Source organism: Dromaius novaehollandiae, chromosome 1, assembly GCF_036370855.1.
Source record: "Dromaius novaehollandiae isolate bDroNov1 chromosome 1, bDroNov1.hap1, whole genome shotgun sequence".
Lineage (NCBI taxonomy): Eukaryota > Metazoa > Chordata > Aves > Casuariiformes > Dromaiidae > Dromaius > Dromaius novaehollandiae.
This window is the reverse complement of record NC_088098.1, coordinates 148,333,531-148,357,562: the sequence shown is the minus strand read 5'-3', so window position 1 is coordinate 148,357,562 and position 24,032 is coordinate 148,333,531. Positions and strand designations below refer to the sequence as shown.

Genomic DNA, 24,032 nt, shown 5'->3' with positions numbered 1-24,032 from the left:
GCCTTTAATTGCTGGACTTCCTTCCTGTCAACTTTTACCTGACAAGTTCAGCAGTCTTTCTAAGTATAAACTAGGTTGTGAGGGCCAGACAAAAATGTTCTGGCCTTCACTAATACCCCAATGCCCTTTCTTTACTACCGGATTGAAACCAGGTGATGACAGACTATAGGCTTATACAGCATCTGAGTTTCCCCTTGGTAGAAGCACTATGTAACACACTTTTGTGTTTTTTTAATTATTAAATAAGTGGCACCCAAGTATCTTCAACTTTTCTGACACAATGCATGTATTGCTTTATACTCATGTCAGATTTGTACTTTGAGATCCTTCATCAAAGCAATTCTTAAGGATTCTGGTTGCAGCCAGAAAGAGGAATGAAAGGATATAAACACATAACGACTTGAGTTGCAGTCTAGATAACTTTGCATAGTTTAGAGTTAAGGAAAACATACTCTATTTTACTTTGAACCCTTTAAATTTGATAGGGAAGGCACTAAGAGGCAATGTCGCGTGACATGTGTTGTCTTTTCAGGCAACATTATGCAAAGCTGCTGTCCTTGGAGCCACGGACTGACTTTACACCAGGGAGACCTTTTGGGGGCATAAAAAGCACACGTAGCCCTATCCACTGAAACGAGAACGTACAGGTTTGAGAGAGTTTTACTGAAATAGATACATGCCGAAATGGGAAAATACTCATTTATGCCATTCAAGGATGCATTTTCTGCCAGTTCTTCCAGGCAGTTGCCCTCGGCCGCCGGCCCTGCCTCGCCTTTGGCCCCGCGGGGGCGGGCGGCTCCCGCGCTGCAGGTGGCGGCTGCGCCCGCTGGGCCGGGCGGGGAGGGGCGAGGCGAGGCGCGGCAGGCTGCGAGCAGGTGGCCGCGGCGCGCTCGCATGGGCCGGTGCCGCCTGACTCACTCGCCGCCGCCTCGCGGGCGCTGCCAGCCGCGGGAAACGCTGTCCTGGCGGGGCCGCGCGGCGGCGGAAAGCGCCGGCCTCGCTCCGCGCAGGGGCCACAGGTGAGTGAAGCAAGCCCCGCGGGGGAGGGGGGGTGTCCGCTTCCCCCCCAATCCCCTCCCCGTCCCGGCGGGAGGCCTCGTTACCTGCGGCGCTGCGCGGAGGGAAGCGGGGAAACTTGCCGGAAAGTGGTGGCCGGTGTCCGAAGAGGGACGCGGCCGGGGGGCAGCCGCCCCGAGCGGCGTTTTTCTTCAAGGGCCGCTCTTGGAAGCGGCTCGGGCGGCCTCCTGCACCCCGAGCCCGCCGCGATCGCCCAGCCCGGCGGCGCAGGCAGCGCCACCCTGCGGGGTCCCGCTTCCAAGCGCCCGGGCCTCGGCGCGAGCGCGCGCGCGCGGGCCGTTAGCGCCGTTGCGGCCGTTGGCGCCCAGCGCGGCGCGCCGGCGTGGCCCTTGCGACGTGTAGCCTGCGAAAGGGAAGGCGATGCGTGGCCGCGATGCGCGCCACAGCGGGCACCAGCGTCGGATCAGTGGGACTCGGGAGTGCGTGAAGTGCCAGCTGGCGGGGAAGGAGGTCTGATTTCCTCCCCTATGTGTGCGTGTGGCCTAAAGGCGCACCTGAACCCGTGTTTTCCTCGGAGAGCATGGTGCGGAGAGATACTTGCTCTGACTTAAAATAGGCGTTTAATCTGTGTGCTGAAGAAACTTTATTGCAAGGCACAGGCACTATTTTCCACGTACACAAAGCGCTTAGGAATTTACATTCTGAAGTCTGTCAAATGTGAATATACTTGAGGTTAACTAAGCTTGCGCTTTCATCAGCTTAATGTAGCTTCAAAATTTAGCGTTTAGTTTACTGGTGTGTTTTCTTGTACCAGAAGGCTATGGCTTCCCTTCTCGTGTTTCTCAAACTTTTCATAAGAACTGCTTCATACTAACTGATCTTTTAATCTTATGATCTTATGGCGTAAAATTATCCTTAAACACAGTGATTTCTTCTCCTCTTTAAATTATGGACATGAGTTCTGCAACTTCACTAGTCAAATTATTTTTCTCATTATTATATTAGCTTGTATGGGCAATCTTTCAGTAAAGTGTGTATTGAATTTTAATTGGTCTTTTGATGTTGTTGCTTGCAAATCTTAAGTCATTGTGTAGGAATCTCCAGAGTTTTATAAGAGGGCAATAAAATTTATCTCAATTGGGAATGCATCATCCTGCTGATTTTGCCATAGAACAAACAGGAAAAAAATTATACATGTATTTAATATGAATATAAACACATGAAATACCTGCATATTTCACACTAATAATAAGTTGCATTTTTTCTGTAACTTGTTTCATTGTATTTAATTTGCATAGAATCGTGAATGTCTTAGGCTTTGCATAAATATAAATAATATAATTAAAGCACTATAAATGTCAATTAGAAGTGTGCAGTGGACTGTATATTACATCATTTGTCCAAAAGTAATTTGTTATTTCAGATTGACATACACAAGGTCCTCCAGAAGTTTTTTTTCTTCTACTGTTTTTCCGTTATAAATCTAACATATCATAATTAGCTTCCATAAATATTTCTTCAGCTGGGACTCATGTCCTCTACCCCAGTGCATTGTATTCTCCTGTATTTGTCATCATTTAAAAAGCTCTTTTGCTTTATCACTCATGTATCATTGGCCTCCAAAAATAGTAACCATGCATCAAAGCTTGTTTGATACTGATACAAGGCCATGCATTGTTTTTGCATTGCAAAATTTCTCATTCCTTGTATCACCATGCCAATAACACTGGAGCACTAATCCTTTTCTATGTAACATGATATGGATTGTTTTTATGTAAATTTTAAGTGGAAGCAAGCTCTCATCAGCAGTTTCTACAGGGCAAAGATTAGATTACAGAAGGAAAAAATGTGACATTATTACTGGCGCTTGCTTTCAAGCTCTTTAATCATTGAAAGAAGGCAGTTTCACGATGTGAGTTAATTTATTTTCACAGGAAAGGGAGCAGGTGCATTTAGCTTGATGTGGTGATGAAGTAGGCATTTCTTTGGTTATTGTGATGGGTAATTAATTTGTTTATAAATAGACCTCAGAGTTTATAGACAGTAGACAGTCTTGTTTCTTTGTTTTCATAATGACCTTATGAATTTTACTTTTAATGTGTTTTTAAATAAGAATATTTGCTTTAGCATGAAGTGTGCTAACAGATATATAGAGTCTGATTCTTCTCTTGGAAAAAATGTAACCTCATTGGCTACAGCAGAGTTACTTCTAATTTACCAAACAGAAATGTGAGTGCCTCGTATCTGCCAGTGAGCACTCCAGAGAAAAGGGGCTTTGCTCACATGCAGCCTATAGTAGTATGCCACCCCATGCTGTCCGTTCCTGCAGGACTTTATCAGCCACGTATTAAATGTTGCTTGGTTGGCAGACATAACGTTTATAATCTTGATGGAAGAGTATTAAAGAGGAGAAAAGAAAGAGCTCCATGAAAGCAGAGACTGGGCACTGAATTATTATGAAAGAACTGAAAATATGATTAAATTGTGGAAATGTCTGAGGCAAATGTTTATTGAGGTAGCAAAGCTGCATTTCAGATTCAGCAGGACTAGAGTGAGCGCATCAATGTCTAACAACAACAAGAGACAAATTCTCCCTGTGTTTTTGTGAAGATTTAATAAATGGGCTTTGCCTCACAGGGCATCCAGTTGTTCCATGCTTGTTTTCAGATGTGCTGTGCCAGCACAGCCAGTCTCTAAATGCTGTACCATAACCAAATCGTGCTGTGGATGAAGACCCTGCAGAGCACTTGCCATGCAGAAAGTGAAGGTGTCTCCTAAGTCTGTTTTTACTTATGCTCTTTTGTCCAGCGTCCTGTACAGCTGGAGAGCATCAGTTCTCTTACCCTCTGAGGCTTCACCTCTTAACAGCAAGGGCTGGGTTTGACTTATTCAAGGTAATATATATCTGGCAATGCAAAACATATTTATATTTATGTTTTCAGATGTCTAGACATCTAGAAAGTGCCTTTCTGGGGCTATAGGCTCTGATGAATTGAATGTGTTTGTTTTGTATCAAACCAGAATATTAAAGGGCATTATTTGAACATGGAAATCTTTGTTGGAAGGCAGTGGAACAAAGCTCGTATATTCTGGGATTGTAACACACTTGTGTAGAAAAACTACTTCATTTCACAGCTTTGCATACTCTGAAATAGAGTTAACAATCACAGGAAAGAAGAAATTCAATCATAAACCACTAAAACATAGTGTGCCCAAGGTATTAAATATACAGTCTTCTCTTACTGAGAGCTTTAAGGTTCTGTATTATTGAAGAGAAAATAGAGGCCATGCAAAGAGGTCAGGGAAAGAGGCCATTTAGTTATGCATTTTGTTGTAGTAAAATAGCCATTCAGAGATAAAATCATACCTTAAGGAAGATGGCTTTATTTGTACTCTGACGTTTCTGTGGATTGCTACTCACCTCAGGTCAGTAGAACTCTCTCAGAATTATTTTTCTCTTTCCTTCAGCATTGGGTTTGATAAGGTTGGCTCCTCTCAGTTTATGTTTTTGGATCAGCCAATACTTGCATAACTCCCTCCTCATATTCCCTAGAACTTTCTCAGTGGAGAGGCTGGAGCCTCTTTCCCACTCCATCACCCCATGTGAAGAAGGCTAAGCTGTGATTTGCTCATCAAATGAATGTGATATCATACAGTCAGTAATAGATCTTTCAAATTCAGTAGGAAATTTGATTAATATTTTGCAGGTAGACGTTCTGGATTCTCCAACAGTGCAGTGTAGAAGGCTCGGGTGGGTCCTTGGCTGCTCTGAAATACATTCAAAATGGAAGGTTTTAAAATTAAATGTAAAAGTGAATGATGCAATCAGTACAGTAATTCTGGTGTACTCTAGTTGATCAGAATTTTGAGTGTAAAGTGCACGCGTTAGTTTGATGAATTGTAACCTGAGAAGCTAAAAATCTTAGCAGTTCAAAAAAGAAGCAATTGGGTCTCTTGGCACCTGGGGAAATATGGACAGCAATTTGGAAGCATAGCATAAATGTATTGGATGTTTATGCTAAAGCAACTAGCAGTGCAGTTTTTAATGAGGCTGAGATTTAAATAATTATTGTTTTGATTTGAAGGGTAATATTTTATTGTGTCTACACCTCTTGCAAGTCTCACTAAACTTGGTGCCCATACTCTGTATAGCCTCAGCTGAAGTCAGTGTAATTCCTCTTGGCAGTGATGGCTTATCCAGCAGTGCTTGTAGGCATTTAACTAACAGAAATATGTCTTAGAACCCTTTAAACAGCAGATAGTGTATCTACCTTTGTGGAGCATATTTAAAAAGCAGCTTGTAGGTGAGTTTCACAGTATGTATTTGAGGTGGCTTAAATTCTGTCAGTTTTTAAAATGATTCAAGAGGGAAGTTAAACTGATGACTTGGAGATATATGAATCAAAACAAGTGTAAGAGAGACAGTAGAATTTTTTCAGCTGTTTGTCACCATTGACTCTTAGTGACCTTGAAAAAGTCTATTAAAGAATATTTACTTAGGGCATACAGGTTTTGAGCCTACATATTGATGTTTAAAGAGAATGAGATAGAACTAATTTCTTTGGTATTTCTTCCATTTAGTTTTTGTTTCTCTCAAAATTCTCCAGCCAATGGTTCTCCGTGCTTTCAGCTGGCTTCAAGTAGGCTGTATCAGTCAAGCAGGGCAGTATGTGAAGAGAAAAACTGGGCCAGAAACCCACTTGTGTGTAAGGTGGTAGGTGCTTTTGGTGGTATCCTTTACAAACTAAGCTTTCTGATGACATCACGTCAATAGGTACCGGCCTTGTCCTTGTAGCTTGGCTCATGACTTAATCTAAACGTACTAGGTACACTTTTACCAACCTCAGTGGGGATTCTTGAAGGATAATTTCTAGGTAAGACAGAAGCAGTCTTTAAAAGAATCATCCAAGGAATGTATCTTGACTGTACTCAAATACAGCTTTTTCAGTTATGGCTGCACTTAATGATATGCAAGTCTGAATCAATAAAGGAAAGGCACACTCTGGACAGTACACAGAATTATAAAAAGCTCTGCACTGCTAAGCTACAGTTTCCAAGAGTTTATGAAATTCAATGGATAACAATATCTATTCACTCTCCTTTTTTAATCAGCAGAGGAATTTTTTGAAAGTCAGTTTGTTTTGAATGGTATTGTTTAATAAAAACTTGGTTTATTCTGTTTTCTGATATGCAACACATGAAGTACTGGACAGGGAGAAAAAGTTGCAATTTTACCCTTTTGTACCTGAAAGCGATAAAATAAGATGGAAAGATTATGCAGTTTCTCTTTCTCCATTTCATTCTTCTTTTATCACATCAGCCTTAGCAACTTCTCTACTTAAAGAAAAATAGATAACAAAAGAACAGCTTCATTTTTTAACTCATTGTCTAATACAATGCTATTGGCTTCCTCTCTTTTAGAATTATGGGTTTTATTTGATTCTACACATGACTAGATTTCTTTCCTTCTTAAAAATATTCTAAAACTGAAGAAAGAAGATATATATACACTATAGCATGGAGCTTAAAGAAGGAGTTAGATATGTAGATAAAAGGGCAGTGTGTGCCATCAAAAATAGTTCTTAAATTCTAAAATCTTAGAATTGTGACATTCTTTCCTTAATACTGGAATCAGTATTGCTAAGCTCTTTGCAAGGTATTAAGGATTTGGCAGAGCTTTTAAACTCTTTTTCTAGTTCTGCTGACCCAGTGGAACTGAAGCTGCCATACTACCACAGTATAAGCCTATGTTAGTAAAAAGCAGACTTCATAAAAATGTACCAAGTAATTCTGTTCAGTCTTAAGTAGTAGATAATAGGGAGGTCATGAAAGGAGTTAAGTTCAGTGTTTGTAACCTTCAGTGTCTAGGAGCAGCATATGCCTGTAGTCTTTGGCTCCAATGTGACTTTGCAGGGAAATTTAGTCATAAATGCTGCACTACGTACTTTGAAGTGTGATGCCCTTTGCTATCTTACGGCTGCTTTTCTGTGAGTAAAACAAATGTGGTTCCTGAAGGAGTCCTGTCCAGTACTGAATGAGGGCAGAGCAGCCCTGAGGCTGCTTCTAAGTAGATTTTCTTAAGAGGGAACAAGCAGAAGCAGGATCCACTGAGGGCTGCGCTACTTCAGCTGACCATGGCATTGTACAAGAGAGACACAGGTACTTGGACAGATCAGAGGTTAAGGAGGGACAGATATGCTGTCTGTCTTTCTAACTACTTTCACTGCTAGCAGAATGAACTGCCAACTCCTGAAGCTGTGGACCTTCTGAGTTGGTATAATGTTTAAGGCATGACCGCTGAGTAGACAGCTTCATAGCTAGGAACACTGTGGAAAATGAAGAGTTTCATACGGCTTAAGTCTCTGTGCTTGTAAGACTACAAAACAGCAAAATCATGAACTTACATCAGTTTGCTGTTCTGCAACAAACAGATGTACAGTGCTGACCTCACCAAGATCTGCTTTTTACTTAATGACATGATAGCTTTAAAAAAACATTTTTACAGAAAAACACTGGGACGTGAAGAGAATTAACGTCATTGCTTAGTGGTACTAACCAGGGTACAGAAACAGGGTACTAATGAAATACAGAAAGCTGCAGCTAGTTAGAGTGCTCTATTTAGCCTCACAGAAACTTTGGATTCTGTTTCCATCTCTGTCTTTTGCATTGTAGTGTTGAAGCTGTTGATGAAGCAGTATGCTCAGGCATACTTTCTGTTATTTGGAAGTAACCACTCATGCTGGTTTGGTGAGCATTCACTTAAGAATCGCCCATTTTTTTATCAGACGTGCTAATGACAAAGTGTTCATGAGCCAGAACGTCAGAGTGGGCAAAACTGGAAAGATCTTTAGGGCTGAAAAAGTTGAGGAGATTATTCCCCAAACCTTTTATTTCACATTTCTCTTATGGGGGTGTAGAGTTTTATCAAAGGGTAAACTTATGTCTTTTTATAAATATAAGTTAGTATCTAAACTGTATAGAGATAGTGTGGTGTTCAGAAAAACTATAGGTGGCAGCATCATAATAAAATAAGAGTTTATGTGGTTTCTTTAGCCAAATAGAGATCAGTTCTTAGCTGCTTTGCCAATATGTCATGAAAAAATATACAAAAGAGTGGGAATCAAAAAGAGCAGATGGGAAAATTGTTGGAGTTGATCACTGATAAAATAGACGGTTAACATAAGTCAATAATCTCTTAAATACGTGTGTCCTCAGAATTGCAAGTATAAACAGACATGTAGAGATCCTGGTTCATGGCGTCTTGCTTGTTTGTCCAGGCCAACTGTGGTAGCTAGATTTTGCTAGTTTGCCACATCATCCAAGCATGAAAATGAAAATGGTATGCTCATCAGCAGTATTCTTCCCAGATTTTTAAGAGGAGCTTTTGAAGAAAGACAGGTTAGAGTATTTGAGTGAACATAAGTGTTCTGAATTTTCATAAGTGCTAGTGACTTTGGGATACTGAAGCTGGACTGACTCTAAAGAAGCCTGATTTTTTTTCAAAATTCACTTTCTGAAAATTGAGCCTATTTCACGTATCTTAAATTTGGCTTCCAAAAATTAATCAATCTCCATCATTTTGGAAAAAAAAAATTGGGCCTTGTTATATGAAGGAGGATCACATTTGTGAGTTCTGTCCTTCCTATTTACCATGATGGTTAATGTGGTGTATTGGCTTGTATCAGCGTGTGCTATCATTTTCTCCTTGTACACTAATAAGTTTATAGCAGAAATGAGAAAATTTTTTCTTTACGCAGGCCAGAGAGACCTTTCAGACCCATCTGGCAAGGGCACGCATTCACTTTCTTTCTTGTCCAGGTGTATCCCCCAAAATATCATTCAATCCCAAATTGTTTAAGTGAAGTTAAAGACTGCATCTGGATTGTGGGTTTCTTGTTCCTCACAAACCTGCTTAATAAGAAGATATTGTCCAATTTGCTGCTGTCGTGTATTCACATCACGTATGCACTTATCTCAAAAGTTTTTTTGATTCAAAATAGTGGGAGCCAATGCATACATTTTTTTTTATCTTATAGCCTTGCTCTTTTTCACATCTTTTTTTCAAGTGAGATGAAAGTAGGAAGAACATATGCTGCAGACAATAAAGTCACCTTAACTAATTGCTGCCAAACATACTGATGATGACTGTTTTGTATTCTAAGAACTGTGATTCTTTACTCTTAGTTTTTTAAATAAGATGAGGTTATCACTGTATGCTGGTGCTTTAAATTGCTCAGACTGCAGAATTCTGGGTAACACATGTCAGTGGGGGAATGCTGGAAAAAAGTTGTGTCATTGTGAAAATTAATCTGTTCTTTTTTTTATGACTTGGGCTCCCTTTTAATTACTTCCTGAAAAGCCCTTTAACAGATGTCATATTAATATGAATTAAACTGCTTAACTACTTCTCTCTGTCTTCTAACTGCCTCCTGCTATCTGTCAATGCTCAAATCAACGTCAGCAGCTTCCAAGGAAGTTCTGTTTATTTGCTCACAGATAGGCCTGAACCAAGGTCTCCAAGCAGAAATATGCAGGCACTGTTATTTATTTACTTGGAAGAAGAAGGAGACAGAGGAAAATACTGGCTTGTAGTATTATTTTCTTATTTCTTTCTTTCGTAAAGCAGCAAAATGGGTTGGAGGCAGTTTACTTCGGTGCCTAGGGATAATAGAAGCATCTGTCTTAACGAGAGGCTTTTAACATTTTCAGGAATATAATTCCAGTCAGCTGCAATGAGATTTAGGCACTTAAGCTTCTGAAAATCCTACTATACTATACATATACATATATATATATATATACATATACATATACATATATATATATATATATATAAAAAAAAGCTATTCCTATTCTTTGCAAGGGGTGTTAGCTCCCACCTTCATCTTTAAGCATTTAATGTCTCTGAAAATTTGACTCTCTAGAGCTATATCTAAACAGTCAAACTTGTTTCACTAAATTTCGGAGCACAGGATGTGCCATGCCTCTGTCATAGCTCTGTCTGGACAATATATGTATATGTGTTATTTCCACCCTCTTTACCCATTCACATGCCTTTGGCTTTCAAGGGAAGGAAACTTCAGCATGCAAGCCAAAAGGGAGCTGTAGGGCATCCTGAACGTGTCCCAGATCTGGATAGTTTGAGGAACTGGGCACTGAAGATATAACTGTACTACTAAACAGTGCCAGGGTGCATTCCTGAACTGAATTCCACGTTCACATTGGAACTGGATCATCTACACTGCTAAATCATCAGAGCAGTCCTGCACAAGGTCCCACAGTTAGACAGGCTCGTGAGTGTTTTCAGCAAGCAGTCCGGATGCAGTCACTCTTGGTTCTGAAGACTGGGAGAGTTTAATAGTATGGTTTCAAGCCACTGGCCTCTGTGCCACAGAGCAGTCCCGAGAGCATTCAATTTACTAGAACAGATGCAGCTTGAGGCACAGAGGCTACTAGATACGGGCTAGACTGTTTCAATCATACCAGCCAAAGTGATTTTCTTATTACCCTGGCAGATGCCAGCAGATGAGGGGTTTGTTACATTAGCGGGGAGGGGAAACTGCTGCTTCTGTTGTGATGATGTTTTTTAAGGCATGATTCTGTCTGAACCAGCCTGTGGTGGAGTTTTTTGTAGTACTGCGTGAGTGATCTGTGTTTGATCCCACAGTAAGAGAGAGCACTTCTAGTCAGTAGGGCAGGAGAGATCATTCGTATGTTTCTATGAAAGGCTGTGTGAGCAAATGACAAGCTCCCCACAGTCACAGCTAACAATTCTTAGGTAAAAGTCAGGTCAGTGGGCAGCAGGGTGCTGATAAAGGTAGGAATTCCCTGGAACAAATGAGTCTTGACACAGTTAACACTTATTACAGTCTTATATTTTTCCTCATTAGATTATAGCCCTAACCCCCAAGATGATACAGCACAATGTTGTTCCGACAGCTGCTGTGAACAGAAGACATTAGGGATATAATCAGGCTCTGTACGCTGATGACTGATCATATGAATCTGATAAATTCTTATGACAGGATTTGTGGCTTTGAGGTTCATTGTAGAAGCCAGATTGTGCCTTACTCACTGTTAAGGCTTAATGGAATCACCCATTGATTTCTCTGCATCCAGGTCCCCCGAGGGATTTATTCATTCAGGGATTAAAATTGTTCCACGGTTGTCTGATTCGTTTAAAGCTCATGTTTTACTCTTAACTGGAGACAGTGACCTCAAAAATAACCATAACCTTCCGTTATCCTTATGTGGAAGAAAAAAAGGTGTACAAAAATTAGCATTCTACCTATTGAAGGCTTTTATACCTCTGCTTTTAAACCTCACCACTTCTGCTTGTCTTGAGTCAAAAATGAGATGAAAGTGAGTTTGTTTGGAGTGGAAGGAAGCCAAGAATTATTTTAACAAATGTTGTAGCTTGACACTGAATATGGAGGCTTAGTTTGCCAAGCTGGAAAAATGGATAAGCAGTTTTTGTGAGGCTTATATAGGGTGTGGGTCATCTTAAATGTCAGTTCCAGTCAGTGCTACACATTTGTGGTGGAGCTTATATTGTGAATGAATTGACATTTTCTCCTCTTAAGTTTCATATTTCTTAGATACAACTGAATAAACTTGAGAAACCGTGGCACATATTGCAGTCAGCTGAGAAGTCTAAGGGACTGCAGAAAGTCTGCTCTTCTATTGGCTGGACAATCTCTCACATACCTGCTTCTCTTGTATAAATGTCTGAAAGAGTGCTGTGCTGGGTCCCATGGTGGTGTGACAGGTAATGTGTCTGGTGAGCTGGGCTACAGCCACCAAGAGGAGCATTACTGGCTCCTGTGATAGATGGACGGACTTCAGCACAGGAGAGGTGCCTTCTAGCACAGCTCCTGCAAGCATAGGGTCCTACTAGCTGGCGTGCTGCGTAGCTGTCATTCCATCTGTGGCCTCATGCTCATAGATCAAGCTCACCAGCTTCATTTCTTAATGAAATCAGCTTCACAATTAGCTTCCATTCTTGATTAACTTCAAGAGTTAATAATGGCAGAGTTTTGCAGGTCTGCCAGTAGTGATTCCTGCTGCAACTGTGAACAAAATCAACAAAACTCAAAAAAATGCAAGTGGATCTGCTGCCGCTGCTTCCACTTTTGCACAGGCAGTTGAAAGCATGGAGGAATTAGTGGCTATGTATGAACAAAACCATACTCAGGCAAGAGAGAACTAGGAGCTGCTGCCAGATCAGAATTGTGGCTGTGACCCTGAATTCCTTTGAGTTCAGGCTGTCACAGCTGAGGTCAAAAATGGGCAATTTTATTAAGTTTTAGCTAATGTTAATTTCTGATATCTGATCCAATCCTGATAATTAAAAAATAAAATAAAATCCTTGTTTCCATGGATGAAGTAGGATTCAGAAAAGAAAAGGGAGGCTTCTCTGCACATCGTTCCTTACTTTTTTCTGCCACCAGTGAGGCAATGCTATCAGCAGGCCTTTCTGGGAAGTTTTCCCAGCACCTGTTCTGGCCCTTTCACTGCCTTTCTGCTGCCTTTTCTGCATTTTTTTTCCTGCAGAGTTTCTCCTTTCTTTCTTTCCCCCCATAAAAGGTCTCCGCCATACAGATATCTGCCTTTGTGATAGCAATCTTCAGGGACATCTCTCTTGGCCCACAACATCAGCTGCTTCTTCAGACTTGCCATGCATGTATAGATGATGGTTCTGTTTCTTTAGCTATCTGCTTTGATAAAGAAGCTCAGCTGCATTTTACACTTGCTCTGAATTAAAGCCACTGTTTCAGTAAAGCTTAACTCAATCACAACAAGAAGTTGTGTTATTAATTTTCCCCAGTTGTTTTTTAATCTGAAATTTAATAGTAGAAGAAGATAGGGGAAAAAAGAGAGATTTCTTTTCCTAGAAGCAAGTTGAAATCATGAGTGTGTAATCATTTAATACTGCACATCTGATCATCTATTCCAGGATCCCCAAGTGGGCTTCATCCCTTGAAGAGTCAAAGTTTTTATGGGACTGAGGGTTGATTACTCTCAAAGCTATCAGAGCAAATGACATTTGATGAATTTTCTCTGGCATTTATAATAGATCTACAGTAAATGGAAGAATCATGCTGGCTGACCTGCTGTTTTAACAAGATTATACTCTTTCAGCTGGTTACCATCTCTTTTATAACTGAGCACTGCTAGCACAAGTGTGTGAGGCTTTATATTTGGACTCTGGTAAAATGCTTTAAGGAAACAAAATTCTGTTTGCTGTAGAGAAAAGACTTGGTTCCACAACTTTCTTCATGTTGAGAGGACATTTTAGTAAAAGCTGGCCCTGTGGATCTAATGCTGAATGACTCTGAGCAAAGATAACTGTGAACTGTTTGTCACTTGCACAAAAGCTTTCTGGTCTGGTTTCTTCAAACTTTGCATAAACTTTCTCTAGCTTTTCTTAGTCAAAGCAAAAAAAAAAAAAAAAAAAGCCCTATTAACGATTAGCTAGTAACCTTTCAGTCTAGTTCTCTAACTTTGATTCATGTTGCCTCAACTGTTTGGTTTGATAACCAGCTCGGTTGCATTGCACTCTTACTCTGAATGAAGTCATGAGTTTTAGCTCAATCACAACAATAATTTGAGTTACAACAGCAGGCTGTGTGTGCAAAAAGATGCGTCTCAGTATATATCTGCGTGTTAGACTCATGGGAACTTTGGATCTGTGGATGACGGTGGAAGTCTGCATCAGCCCCTTCATTAGGGAGGTAGCCAGCAATGGAGCTGTGAGGCCTCAAAGCCCTGAGAGAACAAACTCACCAAGGAGGCAGGAGTCTCCAGTAGGGGCTTCTGGGCTTCCTGGCTTCATCCCCACAAAAAGGGTCGTTTAAATGAACTTGCAAATTCTGACAAAAAGTATTTCATTGTTTTTCCAACCACGTCTGCTCAAATAGCAGCCTATTTTGTCAGCTGCATCTCTATAGTATAAAGCCTCATTTCCTTTTAGCTTTTTTTATCTGACTAGTCATTATTTTAATTAAGGCCCTATTTCTGAATCATGAGGCCAAATAAAACTGACTAACCTACAAATTGGTCAATTTTCATTGTAAAATTTATAAATGACTACACAATTTTATTTTCTCCATCCACTCTTTAGGATGGGATTAGGGTAGAACTTACAAAAGCACTCAGCGCTCATCCTAACTCTGTTTGCTTTGTTATCATATTTGGACCAAAGCTGAGAGTTCATGACAATGCCACACCAAGAGTCTGTTGTCATGTCATTAAAATATTGTACTTCACAATGTTTGTACAGCATATAGTGATCTGGAGACAATATCTACTTTCATAGGTTAGAGTAAGGAAGCAAAAGCCATTTGCTAGTGAGGGTGAGAGAGCTACTGAAGATAGGAATATGCAGCTATTCTAGATGCATTAAAAGACTGTTAATTAAACAAATTTTAAATTTTAACTGGTCTTCCCAGTGTTCCTTATTAAACTCTCGGCCACTTAAGGAACAGCAGATTCTAAAACACCATGGGAACCCATTTTAGTTTTTAAATGTTTTTAGTTTTTAAGGAATTGTGTTAGATTTAGAATGTCTGGTAACATATTGTGTGTCAAATTGAAACAACAATTGGATCCTGACAGCTTTATGCAAACTGTTTGAAAAGAGTGTTATTTAGGCTGCTGAGTCAAAGCGTAAATTTGAGTGAGTCACAGTCAAGGTTCACTGTGCAGTCTTAATCTACCTCTTGCATGCAGGGTGGACTTTAATTGCATGATCACAAGCTATTCACCCTTTTGCCCTCCCACTCAAAGGACCTAAAAGTTGTAGCACTTCATAAGGTTACCAGCAGCTGAATATAATTAAGGAAATTAATACAAGTATCACTATTATCTCACCTCTAATAAAATATCACTGGCTTATGGTGAAAGCCTGAATGGGATTTAATCAAGAAATAAAGACACTCTGTGCTGCATAAATCAATGTGGATTTTATATAAAAAGCAAAGGTGTAAATAATTTACATAGAACTGCCAATTTCAAGACTTTTAAAACCGACTTAAATAGAGGGAAAACTGTACTTTTTCCAGGTTTATGTCATAAATAAAAAGTATTCAAACACTATTATCTTAAAGACACTGTAGAACTTAAAAATTTTTTCCAGATTAGCAAAGTATTTTGCTCCGCTGTGTGATCATCAAAACATACATTTTTTAGTAACAAGACCATGCCCAACTTATTTTAGAACAGATTAATTAAAAGAAATATCCTGCAGATAGTGTATCATGGCATTAGAAACAAAACAGTACATTTAAAAAGGAGAAAGAGCTTTCCTGATCCATTTTTGATGTTCAGAAAGATCTTTTGGGTATGTTTAGGATTTATCACCTCTGTTTTGTTTCCCTCCCCTTTTCTTCTTGCTGGAGCTGCTTCTTGCCTCTTGTGGAGCTCAGGGGCAACCTGCACCAGAAATGAGCTGCAGAAATGGATCATGCGCAAAGTGCTGTCAGACTCGCAAACAGAGTAAACTGAAATGTGTGGTAGGGGCAGGAGAATAAGAAAAGGAGATTATTAAAAATAACCATATTTATATCAATTTTTCATCCTGGTACTTCAGAGGCTACATACAGCAACTGTGCAGACAATGGCTATTTCTTTTGTTCTGTTTGGCTTCCTGCCTGGTAGCCCAGCACAGAGGTATGGAGCAGCCAGTCCGCACGTGCTTAGCTCAGGCCCTGCCACAGCATTGCTCTTGCCTGGATGGTAACTGAAAGGAGAGTGAGGGAGCTAGCGGTTCTGTGAGGGTGATTTAGCGTACAGAGAGGAGAGGGAACCCAAGGGATTACACTTTGGGTCATCAGCATAATACAGTGGGCACACCTGGGAGGAGACTGGTAGTACTGTTCCCCAGTCATTTCATTGCTTATACAATTGCTCATTCTTTCATTGGACATTGTCCTTCTGCAGTAATAGAACTTTTATGAGTAATTATAATACAGTAAAGATTGCAGAAGTCTGCCTAGAATGGATGCAACTGCATCATCGTAAAGGTATTCAGAATATATTCATATGCACAAAGAGAAAGAAACTATATTGGTACCTTATTACCTATATCCTGTCTACCAGTAGCTGCCTGGCAGGCCAATGTTCCCTTTTTTTCAGATTGCGCACCCAACCATACATTAATGTGTATGTTAATGGTTTATCAGTAATACAGCTGGGTATGTTTGCATCAACTTCAGCCTAGCTGGAGCAGGTGACAGTAGTGGTGAACATGCAGGGACACGGACCACAGTGCAAGCTGGACAAGCCCTCTGGAGACTGAATATGCTGATGAGCCCGTATTATTCCTTTTCTTCATTTCTGGTGTTATCCATGGGTGAGCACAACCCCAAGCTATACAACATGAAAGCTATTTAGTCTTAATAAAAAGGCAAAAAGAATAAAGCTGCTTTGTTCCCCATCCCAGCACTCCTTTCCCCAAGAGATCCTCTCTTATTCACCATGGCTAGGCAGACTGGTGGTACAGTCATCCTGTCCTTTTTTCATTATACTTTCTAACATCTATACCAGTATAGCTTTCAAATATAGACCTGGCCTGTGCTGTATCTTGCTAGATCTGGTGCTGTTCTACATATTTCTGTGACACATTATTTTTGGCTGGTTATGGTTTTACCTTCTCAAAGCAGATGTAACATTTCAGAATTTGTCACTGAATTTTCATCCTTGCATTCATGATGACAATCAGAAATCTGATTGTTGTTTCTTTCTGAACCACTAACATGAAGCATATCAAGCAGCTTGGGAATTTTATGAAATATGTTTCTCAGCACCACTCCCTTGAGTGCTGGTGTAGGAAGCATCAGGTTACAGTAAGACCTGGAGCATGGGGGTCAGTACAATACAGTTCAGTAGTGAAGGAATTTGCATTGTAAAAGAATTTATACCTCTTGTACATCAGTTGCACTCTAGCCTAATTGTGCTTGATTTAGCAATCCCTGAGGAATTAGGGAATTTTTCTTTTGGCTTCAGTGGGTATTGGATCAGAGCTGCTGAGATCAAGGGCATCAAACAGCTGGCGCAGGTTTATTAGTTTCATAAACGTAGTTGGAAGTCCCTGGTAAACTAGGGTCAGCAATTATCTAAATGTTAAGAGATCTTGATTCTGCATACCTCACACTGTTCCCACTTCCTTAACTATGTGATGCAAAACTTAGAGCAGGCAGGCTATTTGGATGTTCACTGAGCCACCAAAAATACAGGAGAAAAGGGAAGTGTATATGCAAATTTAAGCAGACAGAAAAGCATCAAACTGGGAGTTCTCAAGTTTTTGTTCACTTAGACTGTTTGGATAAACAGTTGGCCTTTTGTGGCATATAAATCTGAAATGAAATTAATATTTTTTCCACAAATGAATGATTTTTTTCTGCCTTAAAAGTACCTTTAAGAGAAGGCAACAATAATAATGAGGGGATTGGCAATTTTATTTGTAAAGGATGTTGCTGTGGCTATGGATTGTCCAGAGCCTTGAGAGATCTTCTCGGGTGTGAATAGCACTAAACTTTTTACTGCTCTTATTATTTAGTTGTATTCTTGTAGCACTCGGAGGACTCAACCAAGACAATGAGCTATTGTATTTGAGACTGTGCAAACACATACTCAAGACACAGAATCTGCTCTGAAAAGCTCTGAGTTTAAATCAACAAGATAGATAAAGCATGCACATACAGTCAACTTAGTAGTATCTTGCTGATAGGCATTGAGGTGGGGTAGTAGCAAGACTTTTTGGCACCTTTCCCCCCTTCTTCCCTCTCTGCTTCCTCTATCCTCTTCTTCACACCCTTTCCAGCCACCTGCCACTGCAGTTTTGCTGGCTTCTGTCCTGGCTGCCAGAGCTCTGGACTGATTAGCCATTATTTGCTATTCCTGCTCCCCAGCCAGGGGGACACTTGCTGTGTCCCTTCAGGTCAAGACGTATTCAGTTGTTTCACCTAAGTCCCTGTACCTCACCACTGAAAAGAGGAAGACAGTTCTCAAAGACTCTGGAAAGCAATTTGAAGGATCTAAGTCCTTTTTTTTTCCATAGAGCATTTGTATCTCTTGGAAGTGCTTATGCAATTCTCTGTCCTTAGCTACTGTACAATATGATATCTTGTCTTTGTACAAGGCCACACAATGCCAGTTGCTGGGGCTGCGCATCCTGCTTCATAGTGACAACTGGAGTCCATTCATCATTGAGACGACATGGTTCAGTTCATCTCAGTACCTATCTTTCACTCTGGCTTTATGCTTTATTCCCTCTCAAACTTTACTCCTACTCCTGGTGTAATAGCTCTTGAAGGCACAAGAAAAAGAAAATTCCTCTTGGTAGAGTGAGCCCCTACCCAGACCTGCCCATCTGCCTGTCATACTATTTTGGATGCCAAGTTGACAGCAAGAATGAATCAATACTGAGATGGAAAAGCAAGTTTATCATTTAGCTGTTTGGACCAGCAGATGGCAAATGTAGAGGAAAAAATCAATCTGAGAGCCAGTCCAGGGAATATACACTAAATAAAGCCATCTGGCAAATGTATGAGGGGAAAAGGAAATAAGACCAAGCTCTGCTTTAAATATCTGCTCACAGCTGAGTTGAAGTTGCTGGGAATTCATGTCATAGGAGGGCAGAATCTGACCCTGTCAGAAGTTCTGTGGAGTGTCAAAACCTTTGGCAGTGTTGAGAAATTAGAATTAAGATACTAAATTGCCTAAACAGAGAATGCAAAAGAAGCATCATTTTTGTCATTGCGAGATCCCAGTGGTGGTCCATGTGGAATAGTAAATACAGCGCTGCTTACCCCACTATGAGATTGAGAAGACCATATCTAAGAATCTGTTTTGTGGAAAAGGACTAAGAAGAGCAGGGCATAAGCAGAGCGGGTGATCTACCATATTCCAAATTATGAGAGGCATTGATAAATCTGTTTTATGCTAATACCATCACAATTTGTTACTTTGCCCTGCTACTTTTATTCACAGGGAAATATATGTGGTTTTGCATTGGGCTTCTACATAAAGTTTCTAAAGAGAAGCACAATTCACTGAAAAGGGAAATGGTATCTTACATAAGTGCTCAGCCTTTCTTTTGGAAACTTGTTTTCAGGGAGTGTGATTTCAGAGCCCAGAAGTCTAGCAGGTGCAGGTACAGGTCAGTCCTTTGGTTTTTTATAACTGGAGAGATGCACGCAGCTGCTGGCCCGTCCTTTACATTATGAAAAAGTCATTTCTGTGCCTTATTCTTAACTCATGTATGAGGAGGTTTTTTGTTGTTGGTAAAATGCTGGGATTGCGACACCTTGAAAATTCAGGTTCTTTAGTAACTGAGAGTTTTATTGGCAAACTGTGTCTCCTTATTCCCATAAGGAGCAACAGCGGATCATTTTACAATGAATTTTGATCTTGATGTCCAGGCCTGTGGCATTAAACAGAACAAATAATACCACCACTCGGACTTCAACTGCAGTAAAATAAGATTCAGTATTGTAACCTCAATTTTTAATGCCCTTGTCGTGAATTAGGTTCATGTACGTGATGTAATAGCTATATTTCATGTATGAACTAATAGCAATTTCAGACACTTGCATAGAAAATGGTTGCCAACTCTCAAAGAATTTTTCAAGTATTCACTTCATTTCCATCTCATCTGTGTTATTACTGATTAGTTATTGTTGTCAGAAAGGTCTGGGAAAGTCCAGTAGTCTTTATTTTCCCTTAACATCTAATAACCAGACTAACAAAAAGACAGTATTTCTGTCCCTCTGCTCAGATGAATAATTCATTACCATGCAGTTTTTGTGTTAAGTAAATTTGAACTACTTCTCTTTTAAAGATTATTTATAAGACAGTCATGGACCAACAGGATTTTTTATGCTGCCTTCAGGCACGTCATTATATTTTTATTGAGAGGGGAATAACGGTTTATTTCTATTAAACGTGGGTAAAGATTTACTATATCTAGCATTGGAGTGATGGCATCCTTTAATTAGGGTACTCCAAGTTTGGCAGATTTTCAGCGCTATTCTCCTGATGACCAAGAGCTGCTATTCTCCTCAGCTCGGATTAACAATAGACTGGAGCGAAGCTGGCCGTGTTGCTTGGTTACAATTCATCAGCGAGAATCAATGCTTCACATGGCCCGTGCTGGATCTGAGCGACCAGGAGGCTTCTCGGTACTGTATTACTGATGTATGCAGAGATGTGACTGGGTTACGTAAATACCTCAGTTACTGCAAAACTTTACCTTTGCGGAGATATTTGGACAGCAGACTTTGATTTTCAGACATTAAAGTCAGGCTATTTTAAAGTGTCTATTTTACATGGCCTTAAAAATACATATCTGACTAAAGCAATTTTTTAAAAACATATTTTGTTACCAAGTATGTCTGATGAGTTTGGTACTTCGTACTCCTTCTTTATTCATCAGTAAGATCGAGTTCTTCTTTAAGTATCTTCCCCTGGAATAGGCACGTGCCTTCTTGAAACCTGCTCAGTATTGTTTTAAAGATGGTTTTATGAACGCAGGCAAAATGAGGAACTGCTTCTTTCCTCTTCGAGTTATTCAATATATTTGGCCGAATCTTCAGCTGGCATAAAATGCAGTCAGTGGAGTTATGCCAGGTTACGCAAGAGGAAGATCTGACAGGTTATTTTTAACAATATGGAATGGCTCTTCTGTACCCCACCCCAGTCTATTTCTGCTACTCACCCATTCTTTTTGTTCAAGACATGAACACAAGAAGTGTTAAGAGGGAGGGAAAGTGACAGATCCAGGCTATCACTTGAATCAGCATTTCCAGCAGCATTGTTCCTGTCTATACCCTTTTGCTAACTCCTGCATAAAAGTGCTTTCTTATCTGGCAGTTCTCATGAGTTTGTTGCCTATTATCACTCTGTTCCATATACTACTCCTACCCCTCTTCCACCCAGTGGAGAAAAAAAATTGCCTGTGAGTCTTCACAGAATTTTGGTTATGCTTGAGATACCTAAAGAAAATTAATGGCCACACCATAATTGGCAACTTTGCCAACAGCTTCAATGACAGGTCACTGACTGAGTGAGCTATTTGCTCATCTCTGGCCAGGAGATTGCTGGGTCCTGGCACCTACCTGAAGCATTGCCTTCAGCACCAGATATCTGCCTTGGCTCTCTATCCATATAACAGTCCTGGTAAATGCCCTTCAGTCTGTGTACAGACAAATCAAAAGTATTTTCCCCCTTACTTCACTATCTCTGTCCTTTTTTTTTTTTTTTTTTTTTTTTTTTTTTTTTTTTTAATATTCTGCTAAGTTAGCACCTTGTACTCTTGCACAATTTTTTACAGCCTGGCCACTGTTGTAGTGTCTCTTTCACATCTGAAATTCTCGTCTCTTGAAAGAGCTTCCCTTTCCCTCTCTCTTTCAGGCTCAGCAGTTCTCCATTTCTTCCCACACCTCCCACACCTGTGCCTTTAAATTTTTCTTTGCCTCTACTAATGCCCTCATTATTGAGTGCTCATATTCGCTGCACCTTTCTTTTTGCCAAGTCTTCCGTTTTCTTTAATTTCTGCTATTTATTATCAGCTTGTCACATTACCGAACATTAAGACCATTTGGGAGAATTTGTATGAAAAAATGCACTGAAGTGATGTCCACTCAATTTCACTTGCAAAAAAAGAATCTATAGTGTAAAAAAAAAAAAAAAAAAAAAAAAAAAAGAATCCAGTGCTGTCTATAATACAGATATTTCTATGAGTAGATTCTCTGCATTATTCTGCCTTCTGATTGTGGTATCTTTAGGATGGCCTTTCACAAAAAATGTTTCAGAATACTTTTACTACTTAAAATACAGTTGCACTGCACAGAGCTATGATTTCCAACTTATATTCAGTATTCCCTTGTGATCAGCTTTTTGTTGATAGCAGGTAAGCATATATTTATAATTTTTTTGCAGTTTCCTTCCTCCAAATTTTACTTAGTTATCTATAATGATTTTTTTATTGTGACTCTCTTAAAATCTGGCTTAATTCAGTTTTGCTGCTCTCTGAGTCATGATATCCATAACTATTTTATTTGGAAATTTAAGTGCTGTTGGAAGAGGACTCAACATTGAGCTCTTCCTGTTTCTGCAAGAAGATGAGAGAAGGGGAGAACGAAAGAACTATAATTTTCCTATCAACATTTTCGGGCTTTGGCTCTTTTTCAGAAAGGTATTTTAAGCATTATGATACTTAACTGCTTCTGGGCTGTTGTAATTACTGCAGGGACAGACTGATTCCCTGGGTAAATACAGAATTTTATGGAGGAGGGAGAGATTTCAGTCACAGTTAAGAGATTGTTTACTAACCCTGTGCCTGTGCTGAACGCAGTTTTTTGGGGCCACTGAATCGGGCTGTATATAATAATGGCTAGGGAGCCATTTTTGGAGTATACCACACACTTTTGCAGTAAACATTAGGTGTGCCATTGCGCAGGTTCAGATGGTCTGGCATTTCTGCAAAGACACTTGTGTTCATATCTCTTCAACTCAAACTTTTTTGTTGTTGTTTTTAATACAAAAAGCTAAAGTAAGTTGTGGAATAATTCCATTTTAACATCATAGCTGGACTTTTCTAGATGTGATATGCCAGCCAGTCTTCTATGCCTCAGTCCCCTATTTAAAAGTGCTTCTGCCCATGCCATGGCTAGATCATACACCTGCTGCAAATCTCTTACAAAGAGAATATGCTTTCCAAAGATGATAGTGGAACTACAGCCCTCACTGGGCAGTGGGTCTTCACAGATATCCCTGGCTGTTGCCTTTCCTAGTCTGGACTGGCAGAGACCTCCTGAGAAATTCCCATATGTGGGAATATGGCCAGGTGGGTTGGGGAAGCATTTGGCTGGAATCAAAGAAATTGCTTCTGCACCAATGCCCCTGCTCTTTTCCCACCCTCTCAGGTCCCTGGGAGGCACCTCCAGCCTTTGGGGGAAATACTGTATCTGGTGTGTTCAGCATCGCTTTCTCACCTTTGCTGCTAAGGGGATGGCTGTTCCTCTGTACCCGCCTTATTTTACATGCCTGTGAATGTAAAACACACAGCCAGGTGAGTGGCTCTAGATTGGGTCTTGGCTGGAAGCCTTAAGGAACACGGCATTCATGTTTGCCCTTCGCTGTTTTTTTTTCCAAAAAGGATGATGATGCATCCTGACATAAGGGATGGGATTCCTCTCATGCCTCTGTACGTATCTACAATGCTGGTCACCCCAGGCTCCCGTCAGAGTCAGTAGAAAGCAAATAGACATTTTTTCAGATACAGTTCATCTCTTCTGTATGAGACTTTTACATTGGACTGTAATGAGTTACACCCAAGAAGTGATTATTCCTCTCCTTCTGCTGTAAAGGATTATTAGGCTCAGTTATATGCCATCCAAGGGAGCTAGAGATTCTTTAGCTCTTCAGGTCTAATTTGGCTCTTATTTTTCATCTTTTAGAGAATGCATACTGAGGAGGTTACAAGCTAAACACAGTAGTGTAGTAGTAACTTTGCATTTTCTGTTTTTTTAAAGATTTAAAGTTCTGTGTTATCATTAACTCACCTGATTTGCTTCTGCTCAGTGTTCTGTTAAGAGTTCGGTTTTTTAGCATATGCAGCAGTGAGGGGTCTTTAAGCCAATTTGTTTAGCTGGGATGACTTTATTTTCTCGATTTTCATATGTTTAATATTTTGTCATTGCATTTCTTCATGTTCAGGCTGTGAGTGGTGGATGGTTTCTTCTATTTTGTGTAATGACAAGATTTGATTAGTGAAATACAGGGATCTTATTTTAATGTTAAAAATGTTCTAGCTTTTCTGGCAAGCAGAATAGGAGCTTCATCCTGAATTTTTTGCACACGAGCTCCCTGTTTTCATGACAGGTGCCTTTTTGTTGCACAAGTAGCTTGACCCTTTGTCCTGGGTGGTGTTATGTGGTAGCTTTTAGAAACTTTTTGCTCTGGAGACGCTCTGTACGTCTCTGTCTTTCCAAGAAGAGCCGGAGCTTCCTGAG

The 24,032-nt window shown here is 40.2% G+C and overlaps 1 protein-coding gene across 1 annotated transcript in view; it reads left to right on the top strand.

Moving 5' to 3' along the window:
- Window positions 1–853: 853 nt before the first annotated feature.
- CRACDL (CRACD like) overlaps window positions 854–24,032 on the top strand; it is a 68,126-nt gene continuing 44,947 nt past the window's right edge. The window contains exon 1 of the mRNA XM_064502292.1: window positions 854–1,019. Within this exon, the coding sequence (XP_064358362.1) occupies window positions 895–1,019 (125 nt within the window). The 5' untranslated portion in view covers window positions 854–894. The remainder of the gene's footprint in view (window positions 1,020–24,032) is intronic.